This window comes from Gossypium arboreum, chromosome 4 (assembly GCF_025698485.1).
Source record: "Gossypium arboreum isolate Shixiya-1 chromosome 4, ASM2569848v2, whole genome shotgun sequence".
Taxonomy (NCBI): Eukaryota; Viridiplantae; Streptophyta; class Magnoliopsida; order Malvales; family Malvaceae; genus Gossypium; species Gossypium arboreum.
The window spans coordinates 113392814-113409243 of record NC_069073.1 but is presented as its reverse complement, the minus strand read 5'-3'; the positions used below and the strand labels follow the sequence as shown (position 1 = coordinate 113409243).

The following is a 16430-nucleotide window of genomic DNA, read 5'->3' as shown; positions in this document are numbered from 1 at the left end:
GATTTCTAGCCCTCTTCTACCAAAGATGCTGGCCTATCATTGGGAATGATGTTGTTGCTTTTTGCTTTCACTTATTGAATGGAGATATGGAGGTTAGTTCGATCAACTTAACGCTATTGTGCTTATTCTAAAAATCACCAATCCGTTTAATATGAAGCATTTCCGACCAATTAGTTTATGTAAGTCATTTACAAAATAATGGCGAAAGCTATCGTGAACAGATTTAGAGGAGTTATTGATAAATGTATTGATGAAACACAGATTGCTTTTGTCCCAGGAAGACTTATCTCAGATAATGTATTGTTAGCATATAAAATCTTACATTTGCTGAAACAAAAGAGATTGGGTAATCTTAGAAGATATGATATTATATTTGGTAGTAAGTAACCTTTAATCTCGTCCGTCGATGTAATTGTATCTTGACCGTCGGTTTTGGGGGAGCTCAAGTATAAATAGAGAACCTCCCCCTCATTTGTACTCACTCCATTCATTGTTTCATTATTCTTTGTGAATAAGAGAATAGAGAGCATTTACTCAAACACTTTGTGTGCGTCCCTTTCTGTTGTTCTTATAAGCTTCTTTTGGCGTAAGTAAGTCTTCCGCTGTACGAGTTAGTGCCTTGGAGGAGTTCTTAAGGAATCCTCATTCGAGTAAAGGCTGACTTGGGCGAGTTTGGACGAGCGAATCGCCTAAGGCCGCACGGATTGCGAGACGAAAGGTCTAGCCCCGTGACAAAAACAAAAGAGATTGGGGAAAAAGGGTTTCATAGCAGTCAAGTTAGATATGAGCAAGGCTTATGATAGGGTGGAATGGAACTTTGTTGGGGAAATTATGAATCGAATGGGATTTGCTTAAGAATGAACAGATTCCATTATGAAGTGTATGTCTACGATTTCCTATACGACAGTGCTGAATGGATCTATTGGAGAAATATTCTATCCGACCAGGGGACTTCGACAGGGTGATCCATTGAGTCCGTTCTTATTTTTAATTTGCAGAGAGGGTTTATCATGCCTAATGAGATTAGCTTTGAGAGATGGGACTTTCAAAGGGGTCAAGGTTAGTAGAAATAGCCTACAGGTTTCTCATTTACTATTTACAGATGATTGTATTCTGTTCGGAGAAGTAACAGGAAATGGGGTTCACGTGATTAAGGAGATTTTACGGGAATACAGAAAAGGATCAGGTCAGTGTGTGAATTTTGATAAATCAGTTATCTTTTTTAGTTGAAATACGTCGGAGGAGGATAAATAATTGGTGGTTCATCAGCTTGGAGTTCGCAGCTCAACGGACTTGGAACGGTATTTAGGGCTGCCAAGTTTGATAGGTAGAAAGAAGAAGGAATCTTTTCAAGTTTTGAAAGATCGACTAAAGCAACGTTTTGATAACTGGAGTATTAGATTTCTGTCACAAGGGGGCAAAGAAGTTTTTATTAAGGTTGTTTTGCAAGCTATACTGACATATTCGATGGTCTGTTTTTTATTACCAAAGTCATTATGCGATGAAATAGAGGGTATTATTACTAAATCCTGGTGGCAAAAGGGACGCAGAAGAAAGGGATTGCACAGGTATGTATGGAAAAATTTGTGTTTTTTAAAAGATTGTGGAGGTTTGGGTTTTCGAAGTTTTTGCCAATTTAATATTTCGTTATTAGCCAAGCAGGGATGGCGCTAGTTGTCCAAATTCTTTAGTTGCTAAAGTTCTTAAAGCAAAATATTTTCCGCACTTAAATTTTCTAAATGCACAGTTAAGAAACTTACCTTCATTTACCTGGAGGAGCATTTGGGCAGCAAAGGGCCTCCTTCAAAATGGACTTTGTTGGAGAGTTGGTAGAGGTACTGAGATTTCTATATGGAATGATTGCTGGATTCCAGGATGTCCTACAGTGGGTCGGCAAAACAGAATAGGAAATAGTGATTTGAAGTTAGTCTTGGATCTAATTGATAGCTCAACTAAAACATGGAAAAGGGAATTAGTTAGCAGTACCTTTCAATTGGAAACTGCCCAAAAGATCTTGCAGATCCCTCTGGCAGAAGTGGAGCATGAAGACGTCCAAGTGTGGAACGAAGAACCTTCCGGAGTTTTCTCAGTACGAAGCACCTACAAACTATTACAATTTGCTAGTGTAGATCCTACTAGTTATTTATTACAGACCGAAACAAAAGCTTTCTTTTGGAAATTATGGGATACTCAGCTACCTTCAAAAATTACATTAACAATATGGTGGATCTACTGGAATTACATTCCTACATTCGTTAATCTAAGTTACAAGAGAGTGGCTAACAACATCATTTGTCCGCGTTGTAGTTCTGGCGAAGAGGATAGCTTCCATGTCTTTAGGCAGTGTCCTGCAGTTAGAGAAATATGGTCAAGTCTTAATCTCTCTTGGGCTGTAACCTACACGAACCAACATATCAGAGAGTGGCTTACTTGGTTTTTTGAAAGAGGAACCAAGGATCAGTGTCGGATGTTTTGTTGTGCCTTGTGGTTCTTATGGAGTTCCCGAAATCAGTTTGTCTATGAAAGGAAAAATTTTGCAATTAGGGATCTATTTAAGAAAATCAGAAGCTATTTAGCAGAGCTGGAAGGGATCCGAGAAAAGCAACCTGCCTCTTTCACCGAAAGTATCCATAACCAAGCAGGGGAGACAACAAGTGTAACGGTCCAGTTTGATATAGCCTTTGACAAACGAAATTTTAGATCGGCCTCGGGTTTAATTGTTTGTGACCAAAGGGGCGAGGTAGCAGCTGAAAAGTCGACTCTCCATGAAAACATCTCTTCCTTGTTCGTAGCAGAAGCTCATGCAGGGTTAGAGGCTATCAAATTAGTAATATCAATGGGTTTATCCTCAGTAGTAATACAATGAGACTCGAAAACAGTTATTAAGAAATGTCAATCGCAAGAAATAGACAAATCAGTTCTTGGAGCAATTATTCGAGATATTCAGAGCAAAAGAACCAGCCTTCCAGAGGTGAGTTTCCAGTTTATTCACAGAGCGGAGAATGTTCAAGCCCTTAATTTATCGAAAGAAACACTAAAGAGGAGGGAAGGGGCATACCTGGTAAAGGAAGGGAGGATCCACAGCGCAACTGATCCGGAAGGAAGATGGTGAGAGCACCCGGATTGAATTTTAAAATGGTGCTATGAGAAGTCATGATAGTTGGTATTTGGTAAATCTTGTGAAAAGCTATTTTGGAACTAGTGCGGCTATTGATAGGAAAAGACGCTGAGGTTAGGTGCTGGCCAGGCTGTCCGATTTGACGGGGTTTTAAATTAGGTTTACTTTTTTCATATTTCTTAGTTATCTGTTTTAAGTTTCCTGTTTTCTTTTGTCTTTTTAACACACAGGCTTCGTCCTGTAGATAGAAGGGCAGCCTGTATTCACTTGTTTTTTCAATGGACCTGAGCCGAGAAGATATTTTCTGGGCCTTATTATTTTAATGATATAAGCCCTATCACTGTTTTTCAAAAAAAAAAAGGTAAGGATTCTATTTATAAGTAATTAAAATTCAATGCAATACAATAAATGAGGCTTATTTAAGTGCTTCATTAACACATTAAACAACTTTCATAATGAATTAGAGGTTTTACCTTATAAATGAGAGGGTTAGAATATGGACATTCATATTTATTTATAATGATATAATAATAATTTAATCTACGAAGTTGTATATAGCATATAATAATAACTTAAGACATTAATTTTATCAAATAAAATATTAAATTGCAAATTATATAAAAATTATAAATTTATTTATTATATCAATCATAAAATTGAATTTATGATATATTTTAAAATATTTTTGAAAAGAAAGTAAAATGTTAATAATGAAAAATTCCAACTAAATTTTAATTTTATAAATTTATAACTAAGTTGATTCTTTGCTGAAAAATATTTTTAAAGTAAGGGATCAACTCGAGTTAAATATAACAATATTATCCTGTAAATGCTTAATTTTTTAAAAAATTGTCCATTTAATTTTTTATTTTTATTAATATCATTTTATATTACATTTTAGATAACTATGGATAAATGAACCTCTTTAAAGATAGACGAATCCACCATTAAACGCAATAATGACATCAATTATTGGTTTATTACAATTATGTAAAGCCTAGCAAATAAGAGGTGCCTTTTAGTTGGCGGCGGCAGTCAAAATATAAATATGTTATCCGAATTTATTGTTATTTTTAAAAATATTTAATATATATATATATATAATATTTGTAAATATCGAGATTAAATAAATTTTAAATATAAAACAGTCATAAAAATAAAAAGTTTAATTTATGATTTGGTCCCTAAAATATACTCAATTTTTATTTTAGTACATAATTTTTTGTCTCAATTTAGTACCAAAGTATCCTTCTAGTATGGTTTTAGTCCAAAAGTTAACTGATGTTAAACTAAATTTCAACAAATTAGAGAATGCCATAGTGGCCTTTATATTTTCAAAAGAAAATATTAATTAAATTACTTTTACTTAAAATATATTTATTAAAATTAAATTTAATTAATAAAAATATTTTAATTTATTTTTCCTGGGTTCTCTCTTCCTCTCTTTCTCTCTCTCCTTCATCTTCTTCTCTCCATCTTTTTTTTTTTCCAATACAGACAATAATGACTAAAATCTTCCTCTCCATACCACATATGCACATTCATATCATAACTATCAACGCTATACACAAAAGAAAAAAAGAGCATAAAAAATTATGAACCTAAATTTCAGTCAAAGAAATAATAGATTTTTTGAGTATTGTTTGGTCGATCTAAATGGTGAAAGAGAAGCTTATAAAGAGGGAAAGAATATATTGAAATTTGAAGAGAATCCAACGATGAAAAACACCTAAATCTATAAAAAATCTTGTGTTCTTTTGAAAAAATAAATGTTGGAAATGAAAAGACAGGATCGAAAACAATATAATTATGAAATTTTGACTCAAACGATTACGGGTGAGAGACAACCAACGGTGGAACATGATGGTCGATGGTAGCCATTAACGTCAGAATTTGAAAATTTCTGGATTTAATTTGAGTTTTAATTTAAACTTTAAAAGAAAGATGATTTGAATTTTAAATTAATTAAAGTAAATGTAATTAAATAAAATTTTACTAAGCAATTTTAAAATTGTTTTTGTTCATATTGCTGTGAACAAAAATATAAGAAAGCATAATTCTTCTCTTTTCTTACATGAAAAACATGATGAACAACACCAACAATTTTTGTTAGACTTTTTGGGTTAAAAACATTTACTTATTTTATGGAATTAATTATTTTTATACTTTATTATATATATTCTTGAATTTTTATATTTATATTTATATTTTTATAATTTTAAAATTTGATATATAAATATATGATAAAATATATGTTTTTAATTAATAACACCACATGGCTATTTGCGGCTACTTTTTAACGGCATTAAAAATTAGATCAAAATATATAATAGAATGATATTTTAAGTACTAAATTAGGGTAAAAAATTTTAAGTACTAAAGTAAGAAAATAAGTATACTTGGAAGGTCAAATCGTGAATTAACTCAAAATAAAATTTTGGTTGAAGTGGTAAAGAAAATATTTTAAAAATATTAGTGATATGAGTTCAAACATCATAATATGTAAATTTTACTATACTAAAAAATAAAAATATTCATCAATTATATAAAATATTATTTAATAAGCTTCACAAATGTAATTTATTATTAAAAAATTATTCTATAAATTAAATAATATTATCATTATATACTATGCATATAATAATTCGTAATTTAATAAACCCAGAATAAAAAATAAAATATATTTTAAAATTCACAATTTTGGTTTTAGATATATTGATATGTTTGTTGTTACGGTTTACTATTGGAACGGATATAATTAGTATTAACACGGAATTAATTTATATTATAAATTTATAATTTTTATAGTTGAATGATTAGAAGGGGAGTTAATGTGAATTTACTCGATATAAATAAATTCATCGCACAACTTTCTGCGTGGATCTATCAACTTGTCAATCTCAGCCAACGAATGTTTAACTGTAAAGATTGTCGTCTCAAATTGCTTTATTAGATCTCCGTAAAATTAAAATAAAATTTTGCTTTATTATACAATTTGTTGTTAAGAGCAGCACGCAATTCACAACCAAATTTGAAATTTCATTCCAAAATGGAAACTGGAATCGGAATCAGTGCAGATTTAGCGCCATATCTCCCCCTCGATCATGAACCCAACGTTACCGACGACGCTCTCCTAAACCAGCTGGGTTACAAGCAAGAACTCAGCCGCAGTCTGTCGTGCGTAATCCAATTACTTTTCCCCTCTTATCTGTTTTTGTTTCTTTGTCAATCTATCAAGTTGATGGCCGCATGTTGATGATGATGAGGCTGAGAAATGTGTGGTGCAGGGCGATAGCGAACTTTTCGGTGACATTCTCCATTATATCAGTGATCACTGGACTCACAACGATGTACAGTACAGGACTGACCTTCGGTGGACCTGTTACAATGGTATACGGGTGGCCAATCGTGGGCGTCTTAACCATGATAGTGGGTCTGGCAATGGCCGAGATTTGCTCTGCCTATCCTACTTCTGGTGGCCTATACTTTTGGAGTGCCAGGTTGTGCGGCAATGAGTGGGGTCCTGTGGTTTCCTGGTTCACTGGCTGGTAAGTTTTCTTATAGTTTAATTCCGCCCTTGTTTCCATGTCTTCAATTGTTTGGACATTGCATTTACTCTGATATGTTTCTGCTGGGTTGGGTTTCTACTACCCTTTGTTTGTCACTCAAACATGTGTTAGGCAATTAGTGAGCAACTGAGCATTGGATAAGTAATTTCCATTGTTGTTGAAACCGGATCAAACCAACCGATTGAATCAGAAATCGGTGGGTGTACCTACCGGTCTATGAACCTGTCTTAAAGTATATAACATGCTCCCAAACATATGAAAGTATTCTACTATTAGCTTCCTTCATTTTCACATTTTATAGGGTGTCATCTCGTCTTAGGCATCGACAAGATATATTGATAGCCTCTGCCTCGAACCTGCATAAAAGTCTCTTGGCATTTAACATGACCCGTGCCATATCCTAGATGGTGTTATTCTTCAATGACCCGGTTCCATTATGGAGTATTTAAAGCAAAAGATTCATGTTGGATGCAGGCATTGTCACAAAACTTAGAGAATTTTTCATTCCTGATTTCCTTTCCATGGTTACTCCTTATCCTGACAATTTATTCAATACGCTAGCGGCTAACACTTCTCATTCTCAAGTTCCTTTTGCTTCTTGAAGTCATCAACTGTGTCGGATTTCTCTTACCCATGTGAATTGGAATATATAGTCATCTGCACATACAAAAATATAATGTTGCCTCCCAAGCTCTCAGTTAGCATTAACCCCATTAAGTTCATGTGCAGTAGCTCTAGTGGTGTAGTTGTTTGGATCTGTTGCAACTGTATATGCGACTCATGTTGCTGCTTTCCCTTCAAACATTCACCACATATTTTAAGAATTGCAAATTGCTCCCTTAACTTTGGCAATTCTCTAACATCATTGCTTCTCACCAACCTTTATAATCTTCTGAAGTGTACATGTCTTAACCTCTCGTGTCATAACTCAAGATCAGAGGGTTTCAAATTAATGGTTCTACCAGCTTATAGTAGATCAAATATCTTTGTCCCCTATGATTAACTCTTTAGATTCATCAGTCACCTTGTATCTTTCATTGGTGTAACAATCCACTATCAGTCCTTGATCTTGATAAAGTTAGTTTTCAAGCTTTCAACAAGAAACACAATCTGGAGATCCTTCCACATTAAGTACACCGTTGCCAAGAATTCTCACTTTCTTTTTCATTGTCAAATGTCACCTTCATTTTATGTAATAAAATATAATTATGATTTAGTGACTCAATTTTAATATATATATACTATATTATGACATACTCACAATGTGAGTGAAAAATTTTATATAATAAAACTATAGAAAGTTGATATAAGAACCAATTGCAGTTTTGATTGAAATGGTAGAATTGAGGGAATGGAAATTTTGAGATCATAAATTCAAATATCATTATGTGCATATATTATGTAATGAGACAAATGAAGCTGACATATTTAACAAAAGAAAACTAGTGTAATAAATAAAGTATAATACAAACATTTTATTAAAAAAATGACACAAGTTAAATATATGCATTATGTTTAGCATTTTGATGCATTAAAATAGTGTTATATTTACATTTACACAACTAACACAAAAGAAGCGTGCATATGAATTATTAGATCAAGTATCTTTAAGTAGATTAATATTCAACTCTTAGCGTTTGATCTATCGATCAAGGGCATTCATTTCATATTTATATTGTTAGATTGAATTGTAAAATGAAAGACTAATATTATGGCTTGGCCAAGCTAAATATATAAGATTGAATTTGAAAATAAAAATACCTATGTATAAGGATGAAATATTAATTTATTTTTATAAAAAATAATTATTATTTTGTGGGATAAGGAAAGTTTCATAGAATTCAAGATTTAATTTATTATATATCACATGAAAAGGTATTATTGTAACATAAGGTACAAATCATTATATTAGATATACTCATCAATGACCTAATTTATAACTTTAAAAATCAGAGGAGAAAGTTATATGTTTGAAATTTATTCCAAAACACATATAATAGTAAGAAATTATATAATTTAATTTGAATCATATTACATTATTACTAAAACATTAAGTACATAATAGATCATCATCATCAATGACCTATTTTATGTATTTCTTTTTAGTACATGGGAATACTATACTTCTAAAATAAAAATAATTTATATCAATAATAGGAATACACATAAAAACATTATATAGTTGATTAAAAATCATAACGATGGGAACTAAAATATATAATTTATGCTCAATCATATTATAAGATTATTGTAGTAATATAAAATATATTAATTTGTTTAAAATTAATTACATTATAGGATAACCATAAGTAAAAAACATATTTTTAATTATCATGGTTAGTATTTTTAAATGATTATTATTGGTTGTTACTTTATTTCATAAAAATTGAAAAAGAACCTTCTGTTTTATAATGTATACTAAATAACATATAAAATTAGAATCCAATCATGATAATAGAAATCATTTTAATTATAATTTTGACAAGATAAAACCTTAATAAAATTTAAAATTATAAAATTAAAATAAATTAATAATATATGATATATTTATTTCTTATAAAAGAAAACGTGCCTAATGTTATGTTTGAATGCATTATTTTTCAACCATAGCAATTGTTGTATAAACCAAAAACATTATGTAGTTTATAATGTTGCTAATTAATAATATCATATTATTTAGAAAAATAAATAAAAATAGAACTGAAAATTATAATTATTCGTATATTATAAATATAAACTTTAAATAATGTTACATTAAAAACAACACAATTCTATAAAAAGTTATCTGGCTAAAAATGTGTTTTAGATATCTCATTCTCGTTAGAAGGGTCCTCCTCATGAATCATCCTTATCTCTGTCATCGCCATTACCGACTTCTCATTTTGCTTGCTCCCTCTATCGTAACCATAATTGAATAATGCTAAATATATTTTAATTTTATTATTAGAATGTTTTGAATAATTTAACTTGATGAATTGCTTATTTTTTCAAAACAAAATACTAACTCTTATTCAGTATTAACTTATCACCAACAGTTTGAACTCGGGCACTAATATTTTGAGTAAATTACACTTAAGGTTATTAAATTATTAGTAATTTTATATTTTTGTCTTTCAATTTTAAAAAGTTATAAAATGATTACTAAACTATTTAAAAGTTTTCATTTAAGTCACTGAATTATTTGAAAGTTTTTATTTAAGTCACTAAGATATTTTCTTTAAAAGTCAGACTAGCGAACTCAAAGAGACGATTTAATATCAGTACCCATCAATAAGTAGAAGAAGACACCTTAGATCTAAGTCGATCCAGCGATTAATATCAGAGATTGAAGATGAAAGTTGTTTGGATTTTGGTTCACAAATTCATAACATTCAATGTTGTTTCATGAGAACAAACCAAAATACATTAAAAAAAGAGAAAGAGAGTTTTCAATTGGTGAAGACAATGCGAATAGAGAAGGCCATACAATAACGATTTTAACAACTAAATGATTTTTGAATAACTCAGTGACCATTTTATTTTTATTTTTTTTTAAAATTAAATGATCAAACTTAAACTTACTAATAGTTTGATGACTTGAGTGTAGTTTAACCTAATACTTATAGTGATTGAATTTTTTTTCCATTATTCCTATTCAACCCTAATTTATAACTTTTGATTACTTTTGGCATTTTAGGCCAAAATCATACTCTCAAACTCCTTACGGATCACTCATTTTAATTCTCTCATCACCTTTATTCTTATCCACACTCAATTTTGTTCCACCATCTTTCCCTACTTTAAATAATTAATGAGTTAATTTGTTATTTAAAAATAATTTAATGTTTTTAAAAAATAAAGTAAAGATTTTCACCAAAAAGAGTAAGAATTTATTCTGAATTAAATAATAAATAATCTCTATCTATTTATATTTTTAATGTCTTTTACTGAAAATTTATATACTTTTTTACCAATAAAATTATATATATTTGCAATAAGTTATGAATTAAACCCTAAAATTTAATACAATAGCGTGATATTGAATGTGAAGCTTACCTTTAAATTAGTTTTTTAATTAAAATTTAGTTTTTAATATTTACATTTTGTCAATTTAATTTTTGTGTTTTTAAATTAAATTTGAATGTAAATTTTTAAAAAGAGTAAAATCGTTCTTTAATGTAAATGTTGATTAATTTTTTTTTAACAATGTTGATGTGGCAATCCACATACTTGTTCGTAAATACTTCATCTTGACATGATATTACTTATTTTTATGTCATGTAAAGAAATAATTTAAAAGATTTTGAAAATATTTAATAAAAATAAAATTTAAAGATAATATAAAAGTTCATAAAAAATAATAAAAATTAATATGAAGTACATGTAGATTGTCATGTGTCATGTTTAAAAAAATTAATGTTGTAGTTAGTATTTCCTAGAGTTGTCCATGGGCTGAGTTGGGCCCTAACAAAATACTAGACCTAATTGATAGGCCCAGGCTCGACCACCTGAAAATGGGTCTAAACTTTTTTTTCAAGTCCGACTCGGATAAAAATGCTAAAATCAGGACCTAGTCATGCATGTATTAAAAAAATTTAATTTATTTTTATATAAAAATTAAAAATATAATACATCAAAAACATTAAAATAAATGTTTCACAACAAATTGAAACTAAATTTTTAAAAAAATTATACTTAAATAACACTAAGATAGGTATAACTTAACAAGTAAATACTTCTAAAATAATAGCAAAATTAACAATAAAATAAGAGTTATATAATATCCAAACAATAACAACAAAATAATAACAATATAATAGTGAAATGACAAGAATCAAGTAAAAATAATATTTTTTGCAAATTCGGGCAGAGCCAAAAAAATTATTCGAGGTTCGACCCGTTTTATAAATGAGTTTTATTTTTTTCGAAACTTATTTTTCGAGCCTATATTTTTGTCTAAACTTTTTTTATTTTTTGGGTGAGCCTTCGGACTAGTTGAAGTGCTCCAACCCATGGACAAGTATAATATTTCTATTAAAAAATAATATTTTGATTTTTTGAAAAAGTTGTTTGACTTAAATTTGATATTTTAAAAAAAATTGAATTTTTTAAAATAAAATAAAAATAAAAATATAAATGTTAAGGAGTTAATTTATGATTCCTTTTTATTATGGGCCAAACCTTTTAATTAGTTAAAAAGTCTTATGATATGACAGCTAAAGAATTGCGCTGGTCAAAGATTAAGATTCCAAACAAATTGCACAATTTAAAATTGGAGGAGAAACAAAATTCCTAGATTTACTTCACAATGAACAGCGTGTGGGAATCTTCTCTTGATTTGCCTTTGCGGTCATCGTTTCCACACGTTGAAACCACCATTTATTCAGCATTGAATTACTAACGATTGGTTGGTGGCATTGTAGTCGACGAGCAATCAATTTCATTTTAACATGTGTTAAAAAATATATTAAATTTATGATCATTTCAGTGGCTCTGTGTCAAATAAAAAATTAAATTAAATTAACTGAAAATGGAAAAAAGATAATCATGCAAGCAATTGGATTCGCTCTATGCTTGTGTACAGCTTGAACTTAGTGTGTTTGACCATCCACCATCCTGGCCTCGAATTTCCCATTTTTTTTCCTACTTACTGTATCTGACAAAAAAAAGACCATTTCTTTAATTTGACATCAATGCACAGCAGAGCGTGAAACCCTCTATTTGACCAGTGAAGTTATCACAAATTTTCATTGATCTGACTTTTATATGGGATCTGATGTGCATATGATCTTTGATTAATCATTAAATAATTCATAAGGACACAAGAATCACAGAGAGTGATTGGTTATCCAGTAAGGAAGAAGAGAACAGAGGAAAAAAAAAAAAAGGAAAGAAAGAAAAACAACCCAATATCCTTTTCCTTTTTCTCCTTTCCATTGTGAAAAGTACGGTTCCGGTCAGCCAAAAAATGGGTCTTCCATCTCATACAGTTGAAAATGGGAGCGTTTTGGTGGATTCAGGGCAGTCCCGTCTCAGAGAGCTTGGCTACAAACAAGAGCTCAAGCGTGATTTATCGTAAAGTTCTTCACAACCCTTTTTTTCATGTTTTAAATTTTGATTGTGAAGAGTGTCAACCGGAAACAAACAAAAAAAAAAAAGAAGGGAAAAAAAGATGAGCTCTCTTTGTTTGATTTTTTGTCAAACCATATTGCAGGGTGTTTTCGAATTTTGCGTTTTCATTTTCCATCATATCAGTGCTTACTGGTATCACCACACTCTACAACACTGGGTTGACTTTTGGTGGACCAATCTCTTTGGTTTATGGTTGGTTTATAGCTGGTGGGTTTACCATGTTTGTTGGGTTATCAATGGCCGAAATCTGTTCCTCTTACCCAACTTCTGGTGGCCTTTATTATTGGAGTGCTAGGCTTGCTGGCCGAAATTGGGCACCCTTTGCCTCTTGGCTCACTGGCTGGTAATTGAGTTTCTTTTTTTAATTATAATTTCATTAACTAACATCTACAGTTCACATTCACTTTGATGAGTTTTGCTACTTTTTGGCTGACAAACTTTATTGCTTCGATCTTAAATTCGATGATGGTATTGCCTTTATTTAAATGAATCCAGTTTATGAATGATGGAAACTTTCATTGCCAAAAGGAAGATAGTTTATGACATTTGACTGGGATTTTGTTTTGATTATGCTGTAAACCTGCCAATGAGATTTATTGACCATATGAACTATCAACTATACGAGAAGCTCGTTTTGCGTATGTTATTAGATAGTTTTCCTGTCAGTACAGGATGCATATGGATGACATAACTATCGGGCCAGCTTGATTGGTTTCTCAAGCTGACGTTATCTTATATTTTTATTGGAGTATAGCTCCAAAACACTGGATCAAATCATAGATTAAACTTCCTTTGAGCATGTATTGCATGTTTTAGAGCTCTTTATTTTTGCACATGAGGTCCATTAAAAATATATTTGTCACTGCTTCAGCCCCAAAATTGAGGCCATTAAGTTCTTGTGCGCTCTGTGCATATATGTCCTTTTCATTAGATAAATGGTCCTGATGTAGGATTTTAGTTTCCCTTTGATTTCCTACAGTGTAATTCAACCTTAGTACTTGGCATGCTCATGTCCTACCTCACACCTGAGACCATGGGAAAGGGAAACACTTTTGCTTTGGTGCTCCTTTCCATGTATATTAGCCACTTTCATGTATAAATTCGGGTGTGATTCTGCATAGAAATCCAATTACAGTTTGTATAACAAGCTCTTCTTTTCCGTTTCCCCCTTATTAGTACTGAATTGTCTCAGTACACAATAGGGTTTTATCTCACTGACTCACTGTTTTCTTAGAGCTTACATATGTTCATATTTGTACTTTTGTATATTCAAAAGGGATAGTCAGCTTTATCTCCCTTCGATGCCTCTAATGCAGACAAATTATTTATTGGCAGGTTCAATATTGTTGGTCAGGTGTGTCTTCGAATTTCATTTGCTTAAATGTATCAGTGGAAGGCAATCTTCATGGAGATTCGATACTAACACAATAACAAGTTCTAACAACATAAACTACTTTTTCATTTGCAGTGGGCTGTTACAACAAGTGTAGATTTCTCACTTGCACAACTGATTCAGGTGATAATTCTCCTTAGCACAGGTGGAAAAAATGGTGGTGGATATGAAGCATCTAAATATGTAGTCATTGCTTTCCATGGGGCAATTCTATCTATGCATGCTATAATAAACAGTCTTCCCATTTCAGTTTTATCTTTCTTTGGGCAGCTAGCTGCTGTATGGAATCTTCTAGGTATGAAGATATCCGGGCTTAACATGAATTCTGGCTTAAGCAATCCCCCGTTTTTGACTTACAGTTCTTTGCATCTAGGTGTTGTTCTTCTTATGATCCTCATACCCTCAGTTGCTACGGAGAGGGCTAGTGCCAAGTTTGTGTTCACTCATTTCAACACTGATAATGGAGAGGGAATAAACAGTAAAGTCTATATTTTTGTTCTTGGGCTTCTTATGAGTCAATATACCCTTACTGGATATGATGCATCTGCTCATATGGTAAACTTTTGCCTTTCCTTAATTTTCTTCTCAATCAAACCCATCTTTAAAGCTGTAGAAAAACCAAGGGTAACAAAAGGTTATCAAGCTTAACTTAATTGAATACCATGTAACGGTTCCGTATATGTTTGGTGAAACTTAATGACATAAATCTTTAGGGCATGCTATTTGTTAGATCTGCTTTTGGAAACATAAACAAAAACAAAGTTTCACCAGCGTTGTGTGAATTTGTACTATCATTAGATTGGCTTTTGCGTTGGATTTTTAATTACTTCTGCCTTATGGAACACTTCCAATCTGACAAATGAAACTAAATCATGTTGTTCATCTTAAACTACTATTTGTAGACAGAGGAAACCAAGAATGCTGATAAGAATGGACCAAAAGGAATAATTAGTGCCATTGGGATATCTATTATTTTTGGATGGGGTTACCTACTCGGTATTACCTTTGCAGTTACCGACATCCCATATCTTTTGAGTGAAGATAATGATGCCGGAGGCTATGCTATCGCTGAAATATTTTACCTTGCATTTAAGAATAGATATGGCAGTGGTGTTGGGGGAATTATTTGCTTGGGAGTGATTGGAATTGCCATATTCTTTTGCGGTATGAGTTCCGTTACTAGCAACTCAAGGTAAACCCATTTTCTTATGTTCTTGTAAGACAAATCTCTTGGATATTGTTTTCTATCAAGTGGCAACTGATTGAACTAGATATCTGTTTTCAGGATGGTTTATGCGTTCTCGAGAGACGGTGCCATGCCATTGTCATCTTTGTGGCATAAAGTGAACAAGCAGGAGGTTCCTATAAATGCAGTTTGGCTCTCTGCATTTATCTCCTTTTGTATGGCACTAACGGTATGCCATCCAATTAACCATTACTTAAATGAATCCTTTATTTGTTGCATCCGAGTGGTAAAATGCAATTCGTACCAGTTTAGATGATATTGATATAGGCTAGTGGATGGAACAGATATAAGTACTTGTTTCCCCCATGTTTAGCAATTAGCAATATTCATTAATAGCAAACAATGTTCCCTTTGTTTTTGTTTGTTGTTGTCGTTGCAGTCTCTAGGAAGCTTGGTGGCATTTCAGGCCATGGTATCTATTGCAACAATAGGACTATACATCGCTTACGCCCTACCAATATTCTTTAGGGTAAGCTTGGCTCGGAAATCGTTTGTCCCAGGACCCTTCAACCTCGGGCGCTATGGAGTGGTGGTTGGTTGGATCGCAGTGCTATGGGTGGCGACCATCTCGGTCCTCTTCTCATTGCCTGTTGCCTATCCAGTCACCTCTGAGACACTCAACTACACGCCTGTTGCTGTTGGTGGTCTGCTTGTTATTACTGTTTCTTGGTGGATCGTTAGTGCTCGACATTGGTTTACTGGTCCCATTACCAACATATAAAATACACGTCTTTAAGATTAAATAACAATAATAGAAAAATACGTTTTGTTCATATATTTTTATCAAATTCAAATCGCCTTTTAGATTTATTTATTTATTTATTAATACCTGAATTACTTAATTCTTTAACATAGAGCCTGAATTGCATGTTTTAGTATATACTTCAACCCAAGGGAATAGCAGCCGTTTGGTAGCACGTGAAAACTTTGTGAGGGAGCGGGAAATATGGACTTAATTGTTTATATATGGTTCTTCATACATGGAAATTAGAG

General features: G+C 31.7%; 1 protein-coding gene across 2 annotated transcripts; it reads left to right on the top strand.

The window, feature by feature from the left end:
• Positions 1-5970: 5970 nt before the first annotated feature.
• On the top strand, positions 5971-16279 carry LOC108457959 (amino-acid permease BAT1 homolog). Of its 2 annotated transcripts, none has more exons than XM_053026509.1 (8): positions 5971-6295; positions 6406-6666; positions 14134-14152; positions 14267-14486; positions 14565-14746; positions 15094-15383; positions 15477-15606; positions 15817-16279. In XM_053026509.1, the coding sequence occupies exons 1-8, from the start codon at positions 6168-6170 to the stop codon at positions 16156-16158; spliced, it is 1572 nt and encodes a 523-aa protein (XP_052882469.1). In that variant the 5' UTR covers positions 5971-6167; the 3' UTR covers positions 16159-16279. The 2 variants fall into 2 exon arrangements, with proteins under 2 accessions (XP_052882469.1, XP_017612670.1); XM_017757181.2 differs by lacking the exons at positions 5971-6295; positions 6406-6666 and adding exons at positions 11967-12741; positions 12881-13141.
• Positions 16280-16430: the final 151 nt, after the last annotated feature.

What these genes read in the sequence shown, in the direction of transcription:
- LOC108457959 (XM_053026509.1), top strand. Translation starts at nt 6,168, where the DNA reads ATGGAAACTGGAATCGGAATCAGTGCAGATTTAGCGCCATATCTCCCC. An exon ending in GAACTCAGCCGCAGTCTGTC is followed by an intron (nt 6,296 to 6,405) that starts GTGCGTAATCCA and finishes TGTGTGGTGCAG; the next exon opens with GGCGATAGCGAACTTTTCGG. An exon ending in ATGATGCATCTGCTCATATG is followed by an intron (nt 14,747 to 15,093) that starts GTAAACTTTTGC and finishes TACTATTTGTAG; the next exon opens with ACAGAGGAAACCAAGAATGC.